At 43.2% G+C, this 15,777-nt stretch overlaps 1 protein-coding gene across 6 annotated transcripts in view; it reads left to right on the forward strand.

Annotated features, from left to right (window-relative positions):
* Positions 1-15,777, forward strand: part of LOC139409339 (ubiquitin carboxyl-terminal hydrolase 24-like) — a 43,283-nt gene that overhangs the window by 2,650 nt on the left and 24,856 nt on the right. For 3 of the 6 annotated variants that reach the window (XR_011634395.1, XM_071154340.1, XM_071154341.1), the window contains exons 2-14: positions 6,695-6,863; positions 7,004-7,071; positions 7,288-7,431; positions 7,529-7,651; positions 7,731-7,766; positions 7,885-7,950; positions 8,250-8,315; positions 8,407-8,481; positions 8,706-8,864; positions 8,977-9,091; positions 10,173-10,384; positions 10,476-10,733; positions 13,497-13,604. Coding sequence is in view for 5 of the 6 variants with exons in the window: in XM_071154340.1 (XP_071010441.1) it covers positions 6,695-6,863; positions 7,004-7,071; positions 7,288-7,431; positions 7,529-7,651; positions 7,731-7,766; positions 7,885-7,950; positions 8,250-8,315; positions 8,407-8,481; positions 8,706-8,864; positions 8,977-9,091; positions 10,173-10,384; positions 10,476-10,733; positions 13,497-13,604 (1,599 nt within the window). In the remaining variant the exon portion in view is untranslated. Of the gene's footprint in view, positions 1-6,694; positions 6,864-7,003; positions 7,072-7,287; positions 7,432-7,528; positions 7,657-7,730; positions 7,767-7,884; positions 7,951-8,249; positions 8,316-8,406; positions 8,482-8,705; positions 8,865-8,976; positions 9,092-10,172; positions 10,385-10,475; positions 10,734-10,853; positions 10,953-13,496; positions 13,605-15,777 lie in introns of those variants that run through there. The other 3 variants (XM_071154337.1, XM_071154339.1, XM_071154342.1) reach the window with 2 other exon arrangements.

Here is a 15,777-nt window from a genome sequence, read left to right on the forward strand (position 1 = left end):
TTAGTATAGTACTACGGGCTATAAACGGGACACACTAAAGCAGCGCAATTGAAGTTGAATTCACTGATGCGAGCGCATTAGGCTGTAATTTTAGAAAGTAGAAACGGTTGACTCATTTATACTCACTTTTTTGTCCTATTCGGCCCGCGATCCGTGTTTTTGACACATGCGCTAGCCTATTAGCCACTATATGAATGACTTGTGATTATTGCCCTTGTTATTTTGATTGTATTGACATTCCCAGCCTTAGTTACAGTCGTCCGTTTTTGTTCAAAATATTGATTAATTGAAACCGTGCATCTCCAATGGGTGGAGGCAGCAAACGATGTACCAGGCCAGCTGTGATTTACAACCTGATAGCAATATTTTTTGGACTACCAAGAAATGTATTGGTGAATTATATTAACAACAATGCCTTACTGTACATCATGGAAGTTTGAGTAAAATCAAACCTATTTTTTAAACCTCTTATAAAGTTTGTTTTGAAGCATAAAATAAATATTTTTGACTGATGTTATGATTGACTGATTGTTTCATATCTGCAAAGTATTTAAAACGTTGTAATTCCCGCTTTAAATGCGTGGTTTATCCCATGTCTGCAGTGGCCATACAATGGCCATGTACCATCTCCACCCTGCACAGCCAGAAGAGGACTGGCCACCCCTCAGAGCCTGATTCCTCTAGGTTTCATCCTAGGGTCCTGCCTTTCTAGGGAGTTTTCCTAGCCGCCGTGCTTCTACATCTGCATTGCTTGCTGTTTGGGGTTTTAGGCTGTGTTTCTGTACAGGACTTTATGACATCTGCTAATGTAAAAAGTGCTTTATAAATACATTTTATTGGTACAGTATTTACTGTGATGGGTCCTCCACAGAAGTCAGAACAGTCATACTTCTTGCGCTACGGGGAGCTGTCATACACATCCAATAAATTGGTCTGCACCGCACCACTCGTAGTGATTCAGGGCTAATCTCTACAACCATCCAGCTAATTACAAGCAACTGGCTAGATGAAAAGACAAGACCTTACCTCTTCTGAGATGTTGGAGTCCCTTTCCCGGTGGTTAAAATAGGAGCTCAGCCAAGATAGCATGAAGTAAAAAGACAGCACTGTTTCCCCACCTGCCTCTCCATCCCAAGTCTCCCCATTGCCCCCCCAGTAAAATTAGCCTACATTTAGGCTATTATTTATGTGTATTTCACACTGTCGAGGTACAAATCAGAATATAATGCTTGTATGGATGTCAACCTCAATACATGTTCATGTCAGCAATCAACTGCATTACAGTTAAAAACTACTTTGACTACCACACCGATTTAATGTATGCTAGCTATGCTACCAGCTTATACAAATGGGAGTCATCATTTAGCAGTCACTTTTTCTAAACCTGAAAAGAGACAACTTCTAAATGTTATGCAGCGATAACAGCCAAATATATCCAAATCTGAATTCAGTGATCATATTGTGGGCCTGTAATGCATCAATCATGACGAATTTGACAAATATCCACTTTGTTAGATCAGATTTGGTAAATGTTCTATCCCCACGGTCTACATTCCATTGACCTCTTTACCACAACTATTCCCGTTACCTCCCGATCTCTTTCCAGGAGTTCACTCATTTTCATGTCTTTGAAATCCCTACATGAGGTATCATAAATATCTTTTGTTATTTGTGAACTTGTTATGATATCTTGTTGTCAAAGTTCTCCATGTTTGCTGTCAAGGAAGTGAGTTTGTGTTATATAGGATATACCGCCCCCGCCTACCGTCTACCAATCATGTCAATGCGGAGCTATACAGAACCCCCTCATTGTTACAAAATTTGGGAGGCGCACGGCATCATTTTGAGCTCATTTTGGCCTTCGCAAGCCTCTAGATGCTCCGCAATTGCGTCACACCCTCCTGGAGCCTCCGGACTGCAAACATAAATTGGCCTTTAGAAACGGTGGAGCTGGCGCAAGATATGGGTTGGAAACTTACCTCAATGCAGGAATGGGATTAACCCAATATTGGATTAAAGTGTTACTAGTGTTACTCCTTAGACCATGTTCTGTTTAAAGGGGACATTTCTCTGGAAGCCAAAACAGACAAATACTCCATCTAAACATGAATAGATTCTCAATTATGGTTCTAGAGACATAAATCCCTCTACTTTCATATCACATCAAAATTATTTCGAAATACACACTTACTGTGCACTGTTTTCACCGATTTTAACACAGTTGCAGCCGACAGTATATTTCAGTGACAACAGGTTTGTGGCTTCCTTTTTGTTTCAGAGATGCAGATACAGGGCCTTCAGAAAGTATTTATACTCTTGACTTATTCCACATTTTCTTTTGTTACAGCCTGAATTCAAAATGTATTCATATTTTCTTTTCTACACGTTTTTAGAAATGTTTGCTAATTTATTGAAAATGAAATACAGAAATATCTAATTTACGTAAGTATTCACAACCCTGAGTCACATGTTAGAATCACCTTTGGCAGCGACTACAGATATCAGTCTTTCTGGGTAAGTCTTTAAGAGCTTTGCACACCTGGATTGTACAACATTTTTCAAGCTCTGTCAAGTTGGTTGTTGATCATTGCTAGACAGCTATTTTAAAATCTTGCCATAGATTCGATTTAAGTCAAAACTGTAACTAGGCGACTTAGGAACATCCAATGTCATCTTGGTAAACAACTCCAGTGTATATTTGGCTTTGTGTTTTAGGTTATTGTCCTGCTGAAAGGGGAATTTTAGTGTCTGTTGGAAAGCAGACTGAACCAGGTTTTCCTCTAGGAATTTGCCTGTGCTTAGACCTAGCCCGTTTCCATTTATTCTTAAAATATACTCCCTAGTCCTTGCCGATGAAAAGCATACCCAAGAGTGGTACTCAGTGACGTGTTCTGTTGGATTTGCCCCAAACATAGCACTTTGTATTCAGGACAAAAAGTCAATTTCTTTGCCACATTTTCTACAGTTTTACTTTAGTGCCTTTATTGCAAACAGAATTCGTAGGCAGTCAATGTAAATAATAATTTGTTCTTAACTGACTTTCTTAGTTAAATAAAGGTTAAATAAATTAAATATTTTTATTCTGTACAGGCTTCCTTCTTTTTACTCTGTCATAAGGTTACTATTGTGGAGTAACTACAATGTTGTTAATCCATCCTCAGTTTTCTCATATTACAGTCATTAAACTAACTGTTGTAAAGTCACCATTGGCCTTGTTGTGTAATCTCTGAGCGGTTTCTTTCCTCTCCGGTAACTGAGCTAGGAAAGACGTCTTTGTAGTGATTGGGTGTATTGATACATCATCCAAAGTGTAATTAGTAACTTCACCATGCTCAATTCAATGTCTGCTTTTTTTTACCCATCTACCAATACGTGTTCTTTTTTGCGAGGCGTTAGAAAACCTTCCTGATCTTTGTGGTTGAATCTGTTTGAAATTCACTGCTTGACTGTGTGGGGTACAGAGATGAGGTATTCATTCAAAAGTAATGTTATTAAACACTATTATTGCACGCACAGTGAGTCCATACAACTTATTATGTGACATGTTAAGCAATTGTTTTTCATTTGAACTTATTTAGGCATGTTATAACAAAGGGGTTGACTCAAGACATTTCAGCTTTTCATTCTTTATTATTTTGTAAACATTTCTTAAACAACTCCACTTTGATGTTATGGGCTATTGGGTGTAGGCCAGTGACCAAATATCTCAATTGAATTCATTTTAAATTCAGGCTGTAACACAAGAAAATGTGTAAAAAGTCAAGGGGAGTGAAGACTTTCTGAAGTCCCTGTATCTAATTGGCACAGGTAGTCCACTCTGTCTCCTGTCTGTCTCCACTCTGTCTCCACTCTGTCTCCTGTCTGTCTCCACTCTGTCTCCTGTCTGTCTCCACTCTGTCTCCACTCTGTCTCCTGTCTGTCTCCTGTCTGTCTCCACTCTGTCTCCTGTCTGTCTCCTGTCTGTCTCCTGTCTGTCTCCTGTCTGTCTCCACTCTGTCTCCTGTCTGTCTCCACTCTGTCTCCTGTCTGTCTCCACTCTGTCTCCTGTCTGTCTCCACTCTGTCTCCACTCTGTCTCCACTCTGTCTCCTGTCTGTCTCCTGTCTGTCTCCACTCTGTCTCCACTCTGTCTCCTGTCTGTCTCCTGTCTCCTGTCTGTCTCCACTCTGTCTCCACTCTGTCTCCACTCTGTCTCCTGTCTGTCTCCACTCTGTCTGTCTCCTGTCTCCACTCTGTCTCCACTCTGTCTCCTGTCTGTCTCCTGTCTCCTGTCTGTCTCCACTCTGTCTCCACTCTGTCTCCACTCTGTCTCCACTCTGTCTCCTGTCTGTCTCCTGTCTGTCTCCACTCTGTCTCCACTCTGTCTCCACTCTGTCTCCTGTCTGTCTCCACTCTGTCTCCTGTCTGTCTCCTGTCTGTCTCCACTCTGTCTCCACTCTGTCTCCTCTCTGTCTCCTGTCTGGCTCCTGTCTGTCTCCACTCTGTCTCCTGTCTGTCTCCTGTCTCCACTCTGTCTCCACTCTGTCTCCTGTCTGTCTCCTGTCTGTAACATGGAAATATGGCCGTGTGGAAATACTAATCCTATAAAAGTGTGTAGCGATTGAACCTTTTTTAGTTTTTAGAAAATTATTTATTTTATATGAAAGGTAAAGTCCATATGCTTCCGAAACCGTACCGCAAGTGATGCTTGGCAATGTTCAGGCCGTAGGGTCGGTATATTCTGGAAAAGCATCAGCATAGGTGCAGTCTTAGCCAGCTAGCATCAAGTGTTTCCCGCTAGCTATTTTCTAAACATTAACATTACAATGCCTGCAAAGACAACTAGCTATCTATGTAAGCACTGTTCAATAAGCAGCTATCTAGTTAAGATACATGCTGATTCAACACATCACCATGCATTTCTGAATCTCAATGGATCACTAGAGTTTTGCATCTAGTGCATTGATTCAGTATCATATACAATATCACTGGTTCATCAATTATGACTTCATTTGATTGGTTGTTTGACACTTGTCGTGTGATGAACTCAGATGGAGGACAGCTGGAGGACAGCTGTCAATCATGTACAGAATAGAGGGAGGGGGTGGGTGCTTCAACAGCAAGTCAACAGTTGTCTGTTTTCACTCAGTAAATGCCGTGCATAGAGAATGCACACCTGGAGATAAAATGTATTTGCAAAACTGCATTTCCAAACTGGACTGGTGAAGGTGAATGGTATTGGCTCTCACAATTCCAGTTCGCTCAGATAAGTGCTAATGAAGGAGTTAATGGCTCAGTAGACTATTGAAAAGAAGGATAGGAGAGGAAGCCACTGTAGTACAGATTAATCTAGGGGAGGATTGTTGAAGGACGAGGTGGAGAGGAAGCCTAATGTGTAGCGGCCACCAGGTGTGTATCTCTCTAGGGTTCTGGTGGGTACGTCTCTGTTCGCTACACACAGTAGATCATGTCAGATGTCTTCATTGCTGTGGGAAATGGTGTGTAGGGTGACGTTGCTCACCAGGGTGTGTCTGGTGTTGTTGATTTAGTGGGATGTTGAGGTGCTGAAGACAAGCGGTCCCTAAGAAGGAACACGACACCGGGGTTGCATTCAGTAGGGCACAGTGTTGCGAAATGTTTTTAAATGTACCCCATTTTCCAGGAACAGTGCACTGTGACATCAAAGCAGCCTTGTTTTGTTTTTAAATTAAACGTGTCCATCCAGGTTAAAATAATATTTCACATTCAGACCATTGTACCAGACACCCTCCCTCCCTCTATCCCATTCTTTGTCCTCCATCCTCTCCAGCTTGTTATGTGTCTCTGCTGTTTGTGCCTTAGGATGCATGTCACAGGTCTGTGGCCCTGCGTTCCCATCCTAATTATAGCTCTACACACACACACACACACAGCCCTGCAGTCTCATATGCCAGACATACTAGGGGCTCAGTTACTTAGCTGCCCTGTGCAACACACACACACACACACACACACACACACACACACATAAAAACACACACACCGGAAAGACACAGACACCACACCCTGTCCCCCTGAGAGAAGCCCAGAGCTCCAGTCCTCCCCTTCTCCTCATGCAGGAAAACAACACTAGTCCTGTTATCATTACTGTGTTAATATGCCTAATGCTGACAGGAAACAGTGCTAACACTGACAGTGCTAACTGTCTATTGGATCAGCAGCAGCTAGTTACTACCTGGAGCTGTTTTTCTATCTATTAACCCAGATCAGTTTATTTCTAGACTAAAACATCATTCTATGGAGATTCTCCTATAAACATGCTTAGTGATCCTGGAGTTGACTCAGTCTGGGGAAACTGGCCACTTGTTAATCCACAGTTATTCTGTAAGTGGTAGGTCAACAGTTGTCCATACTGTCTTAACCTCAGAGGTATCTGATTGGACTGTGCTGTTCGGAGGTTTCTGATTGGTAGGTGCTTCCCAACCGTGGAATGTTTGCCTGTTGACCTTTGCGTCTTAGAGAAAAGCTCATCTCCATCCAGACTTTAACGCTCCACTTCTTTCTATGAAGGAGGAGCGCTGAAACCTGACGCTTCTCTCTCTCTCCTTCCATCCATCATATATTGGTATGCATTACTGAATGGGCAAAACACACACACACCCTCCTCTCCATCATCCTGTTAACACTGTCATAAAGCATCATAAGTACAGTAGAACTATAAAGTGTTTGTGTTTCAGAGGAGTAATGATGAGAATGGGAACTGTTCTGGGGGCAGTATGGAGTTCCCCACCACTAACCTGTATGAACTGGAGAGCCGAGTGTTCACTGACCACTGGTCCATCCCCTACAAGAGAGAGGAGTCACTGGGCAGATGTCTGGTCGCAGCCACCTGCTTAGCCAAACACGGTAAGAGAGAGTGATTGTGTGGGTTTTGTGTCATGTTGTCCCTGTTGAATGCTTTTCACACATTATTATTTTGCACCCAGTTGTTAAACAATAACTACAGTCTCTCTCGCTTTCTCCTCCGCTCACACTCTCTCTCTCAGGTCTGGCAGATGCAGATGAGAACTGTAAGCGGTTTATGGACCGGTGTATGCACGAGGCCTTTAAGAAGGTGAGTCGTGTGTGTGTGTGTGTGTGTGTGCATGCATGAACCTTTAAGAAGACGAGGTGTGTGTATAAATATAACACTTATGAGTGAGCGCTGTATAACCTGTTTATAACACCAGTTTCAAGAAAGGAATACTTTTTTTAACAGGACTGTTTAGTGTAATTTTGCCGCTTTCACTGACTCTACTTCCTCCTGCCCTCGCTCTCTCCCTTCTTGTAGCTCCTGACCAGTAGTGCTGTCCATAAGTGGGGGACAGAGATCCATGAGGGGATCTATAACATGTTGATGTTACTGGTGGAACTGGTGGCTGAGAGGGTCAAACAGGAACCCATACCTGTTGGGCTAATGGGAGTACTGGCTATGGTGGGTATACAAACACCTGTTACATATAGTACACACATGCTACTCCATCACATCACACCACCCTTACAAAGGATAACCTCTCTGTCTCTGTGTGCAGGCCTTCAACCCAGACAATGAGTACCACTTTAAGAACCGTATGAAGGCGTGTCAGAGGAACTGGAGCGAGGTGTTTGGAGAGGAAGCCATGTTCGCTGTGTCGCCTAGCAACAACTACCAGAAGGTGAGGTCACATGGTTGTTGCTCTAGGACAAAAACATGACTGACTGATCACCTATGTATGTGTGCCTTTGTTTCTACAGGAGCCTCATGGCTGGCTGGTAGACTTGGTCAATCTGGTAAGCCCCACCTACACACGCACACACACATATCGGTGATAGTTCAGTGTTGTTGCTGTATTTAGTGATGTGACTGTGTTTCTCTCTTCATGTCCTTTTTTTCTTGCTCTCTCTCTAGTTTGGAGAGATGGGAGGGTTCACTGCTATCCAGGCTAAACTCAATACCGAGGAGATAGAGATTGGGGTAAGGACACACACACACACACACACACACACAGTCCTGAAGCCTCGCTCAGATAAATGCTCCGTTGTGTGCCTACTCTTAGGCCTCCTTGTGTGAATCGCTCCTTTTGAGGATCCTAACCGGAACCACACACATATTTGATCCCTCTCACAGCCCAGATGATCTCCACCATTAGCATGTTAATCTCTCTCTGGCACCGGAGAATGCAGCTGCCCAAGCCCCCCACCCCCTCGCCCGTGGGAGACGACCACTCTGGTTTTTGAGACTATGTGTGTTTGTAACTGTGTGTGTCTCTGCAGTGTGTGTCTGCTCTGGTCCAGCCCCTAGCTGTGTGTGCAGAATACCTCAACTCCAGCCTTGTGCAGGTAACATCTTTTCCTCCACCATGCGTCAAATGTTACATCCTCAGCATTGTTGATTAGTTAATGAGGCTAATAATTACGTTTGTGTATGTAGCCCATGTTGGATCCTGTTATCCATAAGATGATCACCTACGTTCAGAACCTTGAGGAGAAAGATCTCAAAGACAAGGTACCACAATACCCCCTGCTCTATATACCCACAATGCCCTGTTCTACATACCCTGGAAAGCTCCCGGAAACTTTAGAAATATAAGTGTCCAACGTCCAAAATCGTTCATTATGCGCTTCCATGTCTGAAGCGAATCTTTGTTTCCCAGACTGACTGTTCAGAGTTTCCTATGAATGCAGTGTAAGGTGATGGCTCATCATTTATATTCCCCTCGCCTCCTGTAGAGGCTGGTGAGCATCCCAGAGCTGCTGTCGGCCATCAAACTGCTGTGTATGAGGTTCCAGACTGCCCTGGTAACTGTTGTGGACGACCTACGCCTGGACACTCTGCTACGCATGTTGAAGACTCCTCACTTTTCCACCAAAATGAACTCCCTCAAAGAGGTGAGAGGTCAGGGGTTACAATGTCAAGAGTTAGAGGTCAAACCGCTCTCCTTATTATTATGTTACTCTGCATGTGGATGTTTCTTGTTATATAAAATGTGTTTGTGTCTAGGTAACTAAGCTGATCGAGGAGAGTACTGTGTCTAAGACGGTGAAGAATGCCATTGACACAGACAGACTGCTGGACTGGCTGGTGGAAAACTCTGTCCTCTCAATAGCACTGGAGGGTAAAGACGATGTTAACAATGGAACAACATATTACTATTTATGTTATTCTATTATCTTGACTAGTGATTCCAGGTAACATAGACCAGTAATATAACTGTGGAGTGTGTATTCCAGGTAACATAGACCAGTAATATAACTGTGGAGTGTGTATTCCAGGTAACATTGACCAGTAATATAACTGTGGAGTGTGTATTCCAGGTAACATAGACCAGTAATATAACTGTGGAGTGTGTATTCCAGGTAACATAGACCAGTAATATAACTGTGGAGTGTGTATTCCAGGTAACATAGACCAGTAATATAACTGTGGAGTGTGTATTCCAGGTAACATAGACCAGTAATATAACTGTGGAGTGTGTATTCCAGGTAACATAGACCAGTAATATAACTGTGGAGTGTGTATTCCAGGTAACATAGACCAGTAATATAACTGTGGAGTGTGTATTCCAGGTAACATAGACCAGTAATATAACTGTGGAGTGTGTATTCCAGGTAACATAGACCAGTAATATAACTGTGGAGTGTGTATTCCAGGTAACATAGACCAGTAATATAACTGTGGAGTGTGTATTCCAGGTAACATAGACCAGTAATATAACTGTGGAGTGTGTATTCCAGGTAACATAGACCAGTAATATAACTGTGGAGTGTGTATTCCAGGTAACATAGACCAGTAATATAACTGTGGAGTGTGTATTCCAGGTAACATAGACCAGTAATATAACTGTGGAGTGTGTATTCCAGGTAACATAGACCAGTAATATAACTGTGGAGTGTGTATTCCAGGTAACATAGACCAGTAATATAACTGTGGAGTGTGTATTCCAGGTAACATAGACCAGTAATATAACTGTGGAGTGTGTATTCCAGGTAACATAGACCAGTAATATAACTGTGGAGTGTGTATTCCAGGTAACATAGACCAGTAATATAACTGTGGAGTGTGTATTCCAGGTAACATAGACCAGTAATATAACTGTGGTGTGTGTATTCCAGGTAACATAGACCAGTAATATAACTGTGGAGTGTGTATTCCAGGTAACATAGACCAGTAATATAACTGTGGAGTGTGTATTCCAGGTAACATAGACCAGGCCCAGTATTGTGATCGAATAAAAGGCATCATTGAGTTGCTGGGCAGTAAACTGTCTCTGGACGAGCTCTCCAAGATCTGGATGATACAGGCAGGACAGTCGTCCACGGTGATTGAGAACATCCACACCATCATGGCTGCGGCTGCCGTCAAGTTCAACTTCGAGCAGCTCAGCCACCTGTTTGTCCTTATACAGAAGGTCTGTATGTGTGCTTAGGAACGTTTCTGTGGGACAGTAAATTGTGTGTGTTTGTATGTGTTAGTAATGTGTGTGTGTGTGTGTGTTCCAGAGCTGGGAGGTAGAGAGTGACCGTGTGAGGCAGAAGCTGCTCAGTCTGATTGGGAGGATCGGTAGAGAGGCCCGCTCTGAGGCCACCACAGGGAAGGTGCTGGAGGTGCTGTGGGAGTTAGCCCACCTGCCAACCCTGCCCACCTCCCTGGTACAGCAGGCGTCTGAGGAACACCTGGCCATCCTCACTGACGCGTACGCTGTGAAGGAGACTGTCAAACGCTGCTACATCATCAAATGTATAGAGGACATCAAGAAGGTGAGAAACACACACACTTTCTCTCAAGGTTGAAGCGCTATGTCACTCACAGCTTTCGAGTTCAAGTCTAATATCAATTGAACACACACACAACCTGAATAAGCCAGTTTATGTTTATAGACTCAGACTGAGGAGGAGGGTAAAACCAGCGACATTCAGACCTCATTTCTTACTGGCTCCTGGGGCAAGAAGAAAGCCAAAGAAAACTCATTGGCCAAAGTAAGAGAAGCCCCTCTCCTTAAAACTATAATGACCAATCAGCATTTACCTACAATCTTCTCACTGCTCTCACACACCAATCCTGGAGGAGGGCTGGATGGGGGGGGGGGTTGATTTGTAACTGAATGATTGCTGTATTGTTGATTTTAAAGAGCTGTTCCAGTACTACAGTGGGTGTCTAATTCTCTGTGGGTTGGGCCAGTCTTCATTGAGGTTGTAAGGGGTATGTGTGTGAGTCAAGGTGTGAGGGGTGAGTTATTGGATAAGTGATGTGCATGTATAGTAGGAATGTAACGGCTCACCGATACACAAATGTTTAAGATCTGAGTGCATCGGTCCATAGAACCTCAAACCGATCCAAGCGTACCTTGCATCAGTCAGAAAATCCATTCCGACATTATGAATAGTTGGTTCATGTTTTGCTCAAATAACTTTCTTTCTACCTTCCGAAAATATGTGGACACCTGCTCGTTGAACATCTCATTGCAAAATCATGGGCATTAATGTTGTTTCACATTCTCCAGTCGTTGTTTTCCTTTACACCGTAGTCACACACACAGTTCATTCCCTTGTTCTCAAGCTTGTCAGTTCCTCTGTCACATCATGCTTACCAGGCAGGGTGTGCATGAACGCAGCATCACAGAACACAACAAACTGGACAACAACAGCCTGTAGGGGGGGAGACGGAGAAAGACAATGTCCCTGTACTATTAGACACCTTGCTTTATCCTCCTCCTCTTCTCCTTCCTTCATCTGCTCTATATTACAGCAGTCACAAAGGAGAGGAGGAAGGAATGCCTTTGTTTTATTCAAATTGGAATGTGTTTAGTGAAGCCTGCAGAGAAGTTCTGGCCCGACAGCACATCTTGTTGATTCTAAAGTCAATACGTCATGAGTTCTAGCAGACAGTCTTCACGTTGGGGTAGCATTTGCATCAGAAAAAGGCTATTCAATGTTTGCCATTGTGATTGTTTCAAGGGTTATAGTATTATATGTGTGTGCACGTGCCTGGCTGTGTGAATATGCAGTATGTTTGTGCCCGTGTGGACATGTCTCCATGTCTTTCAGTGTGCAGAGACTTGTATTTGTTTTGTGTGTGTCAAGTGTTGGTCAACTCTGACTCAGTCCTTCCTCAGCTCTGAGGACATTGATTTCCCCTCTTAATCATCTACAGCTTCTGAGTTCATTCTCTCCCACAGAAAAACTATTCTGACATGCTGGAACACTCCTACACTACATGACCAATAGTATGTGGACACCTGCTCGTCGAACATCTCATTCCAAAATCATGGGCATTAATATGGAGATGGTCCCCCTTTGCTGCTATAACAGCCTCCACTCTTCTGGGAGACTTTACACTAGATGTTGGAACATTGCTCCGGGGACTTGCTTCCATTCAGCCATGAGCGTTACTGAAGTCGGGCACTGATGTTGTGCGATTAGGCCTGACTCCCAGTCGGTGGTCCAATTCATCCCAAAGGTGTTCGATGGGGTTGAGGTCAGGGCTGTGTGCAAGCCCATCAAGTTCTTCCACACCGATCTCGACAACCCATTTCTGTATGGACCTTGCTTTGTGCACGGAGGAATTGTCATGCTGAAACAGGAAATGGCCTTCCACAAACTGTTGCCACAAAGTTGGAAACACATAATTGTCTAGAATGTCATTGTATGCTTTAGCTTTAAGATTTTCCTTCACCGGAACTAAGGGGCCTGAACCATGAAAAATAGCCCCAGATCATTATTCCTCCTCCACCAAACTTTACAATTGGGACTATGCATTGGAGCAGGTTGTGTTCTCCAGCTCCAGTCCAATAGTGGCGAGCATTACACCACGCCAGCTGACGCTTGGGATTGCACATGGTGATCTTAGGCTTGTGTGCGGCTGCTTGACCATGGAAACCCATTTTCATGAGGCTCCCGACTGACAGTGCTTCCAGAGGCAGTTTGGAACTCGGTAGTGAGTGTTGCAACCGAGGACAGACGATTTTTACTCGCTTCAGCATTCGGCGGTCCTGTTCTGTGAGCTTATGTGGCCTACCACTTCGTGGCTGAGCCATTGTTGCTCCTAAACATTTCTACTTCACAATAACAGCAGTTGACCGGGGCCGCAAGGCAGAAATTTGACGAACTGACTTGTTGGGAAAGTGGCATCCTATGACAGTGCCACGTTGAAATTCACTGAGCACTTCAGTATGGGCCATTCTACAATATTTGTCTATGGAGATTGCATGGCTGTGTGCTCGATTTTATACACCCGTCAGCAATGGGTGTGGCTGAAATAACCAAATGCACTAATTTAAAGGGGTGTCCATGTAGTTTTAAATATATATTTTGTGACAACTGCTTATATTCATTGGTTATGTCATAGCAAATGTTTTACGATAGATATTGATACATTGTAAGCTCTAACAAATGAATTAGTGTGTGATGGTGATTTCTAAACAAAGGTGGGGGTGGCAAACATTGTGGGGTAGTAGATGCCCGGTGGGGGGGGGTGCTGAGGGTGCTACTCATCTAGTGTCTAACCTGTGTGGGTGCATGTAGTCTTCTCAACAGGGCAGTCCCCAGGCGGTCTGGGTGGTTCCAGCTCTGCGGCAGCTCCATGAGATCACACGCTCCTTCATCAAACAGACCTACCAGAAACAGGACAAGGTACACACTCACACACACATTACCCCTCACCCCCTGTCTCGCATCAGAGCACTTGTCCAAGATGTCAACAGCATTAAAAAACATGAATACAGCACATTAACGTAATGCATTTAAAACTAACAGACTAGAGCCGGACTGATATGTGATTTTTGTATTCCGATTTGTTTTTTGTTTTTATGGAAATTTTCACAGATAACTGATATATATCTGAAATAAAAAATAAAGTCTATATGGATTGTGCTTAAAGCAGCCCTACAAAGATATTCAAAGTTGATTTCTTACATTTGAGGAAAGAAAATGAAGGTAAGGCCCACAGAATTTAGGAGCACTGAGAAAGATTAGATGTTTTATTTATGGACAAATAGTGTATTACTCTAGTAAAAATTGGATAAACTGCACGGATTCCAGCTAAAGATTTGATTTGGCTCTGAAGAATGTGCTGCCTCATACTAGCCAGCTAGAAAACAACGACATGGGACACATTTTCAATGTATTAGTATTTCGCTATGTTTTCTTCGATTGTAGGGCTTTAGCCACTAAATTCTGGTAGTTGTCACTTTAAGGAAAAACCTAAATCACAAAATTACCCGCTGGCACAGCGCTGCCTCGCACCAAGTATTGCCTTAGTGCTATCTGGAATCTGTGGGACGTTCCCTACAAATGGTTACGCTACGGTTTGGGTTAGGGTCCCAAGGATTCTGGATAGCACTAACCCTCCGTGAAAGGCGTCAACTACTCTCTCGCACAGCTAGTTAGCTAGCTAGCACACGTCATGGAAATGGGGGTGATGATTGGCGAAACGTGAATTTGGACCAGTCCCTATCAAGTGGCAATAAACCCATACATCAAAACGTAGCTACGAAGTTCTACTTTGTTTCCTGTAAAGGTATTTTTTTCTGGGTCTCTGAAAACATTTGAATGACAGTGGTTGAGGAATAACCTTCGCAATGAGAAAATATAACACCCCAGATTTCACTGGCTTCACTAAAGGGCTGTAACCACACTTACTTTACATTTGGGCAAAGCATCAATTGTTGTTTCATGACACTCTACGTTACAGTATATGGCCGTGTGCATTTTTGCCACTTTGCTCCGCACTCACCATAGAAACAGTAGTTAGTTCACAATTGTTCACTCTCCTCCCAGGTTGCCAGGTATAGCTACAATTTCTAACCCAATGACTACTTAAAACCTGCCCACAAAGCCTGAAAACTAGCCCCCAAAAAATGTTCCTGCTTTTTCCTGCAGCAAGAGAGGAGTTTTCCACATTTGGCCAATAAACCCTGTTTCCATAAGGTTGACGTAACGGCGTAAGAAGCAAAATGCAGTTTTCCATCAAAATAATTATTGTCAGCTAACGTGACTAATAATGGAATTTGAATATGCCGCAAGAGAGAAGAAGATTTGCCCTTATTAAACTCGCCAGATGTTTTCCATCAATGGATGTTGATTTAACTTGTTTGACTGCTATGATTAAGCAATAAGGCCCGAGGGGGTGTGGTATATGAACAATATACCACGGCTAAGGGCTGCTCTTATGCACGACGCACCACAAAGTGCTAGGACACAGCCCTTAGCCGTGGTATATTGGCCATAACCACAAACACCCAAGGTGCCTTATTGCTATTATAAACTGGTTACCAATGTAATTAGAGGGGTACAAATAAATGTTTTGTCATACCCATGGTATACGGTCTGATATACCATGGCTTTCAGCCAATCAGCATTCGGGGCTCGAACCACCCAGTTTATAATTGTAAAAAAATCCCTTATGTGCATGTCCATAACAATAGATAAATCCAACCGGAGAGTTTGAGGGATGAAAGTTTGACAGAGGATCTCAAAATCTCTGTTCAAAAAACAATTTTCAAAATAATGTTTGGCTATTTTCTGACAATTGTGCTGTTATTATGGGCGAGATGTTAAGACTACAAACGATTATATATGGCCTATTTACAAGATTGACTTGCCATAGGCTATGCCTACTAAAATCAGGGTTCAACTTGGTTTAGTTATGCTAATTGCAGGTAGCCTATAGCCCCTGATGACCTGATGACCTGATGAATAGTGAGGTGATTTTGAGGTAAGAAGTGCTTCTGTTGCCCAATAGCCTGCTGGAGGAGGCTACCGAGGTTGGGGTCTTCAATCACTAAATCGTATATTAATAATATGA

This window comes from Oncorhynchus clarkii, chromosome 5, assembly GCF_045791955.1.
Source record: "Oncorhynchus clarkii lewisi isolate Uvic-CL-2024 chromosome 5, UVic_Ocla_1.0, whole genome shotgun sequence".
NCBI classification, from domain to species: Eukaryota; Metazoa; Chordata; class Actinopteri; order Salmoniformes; family Salmonidae; genus Oncorhynchus; species Oncorhynchus clarkii.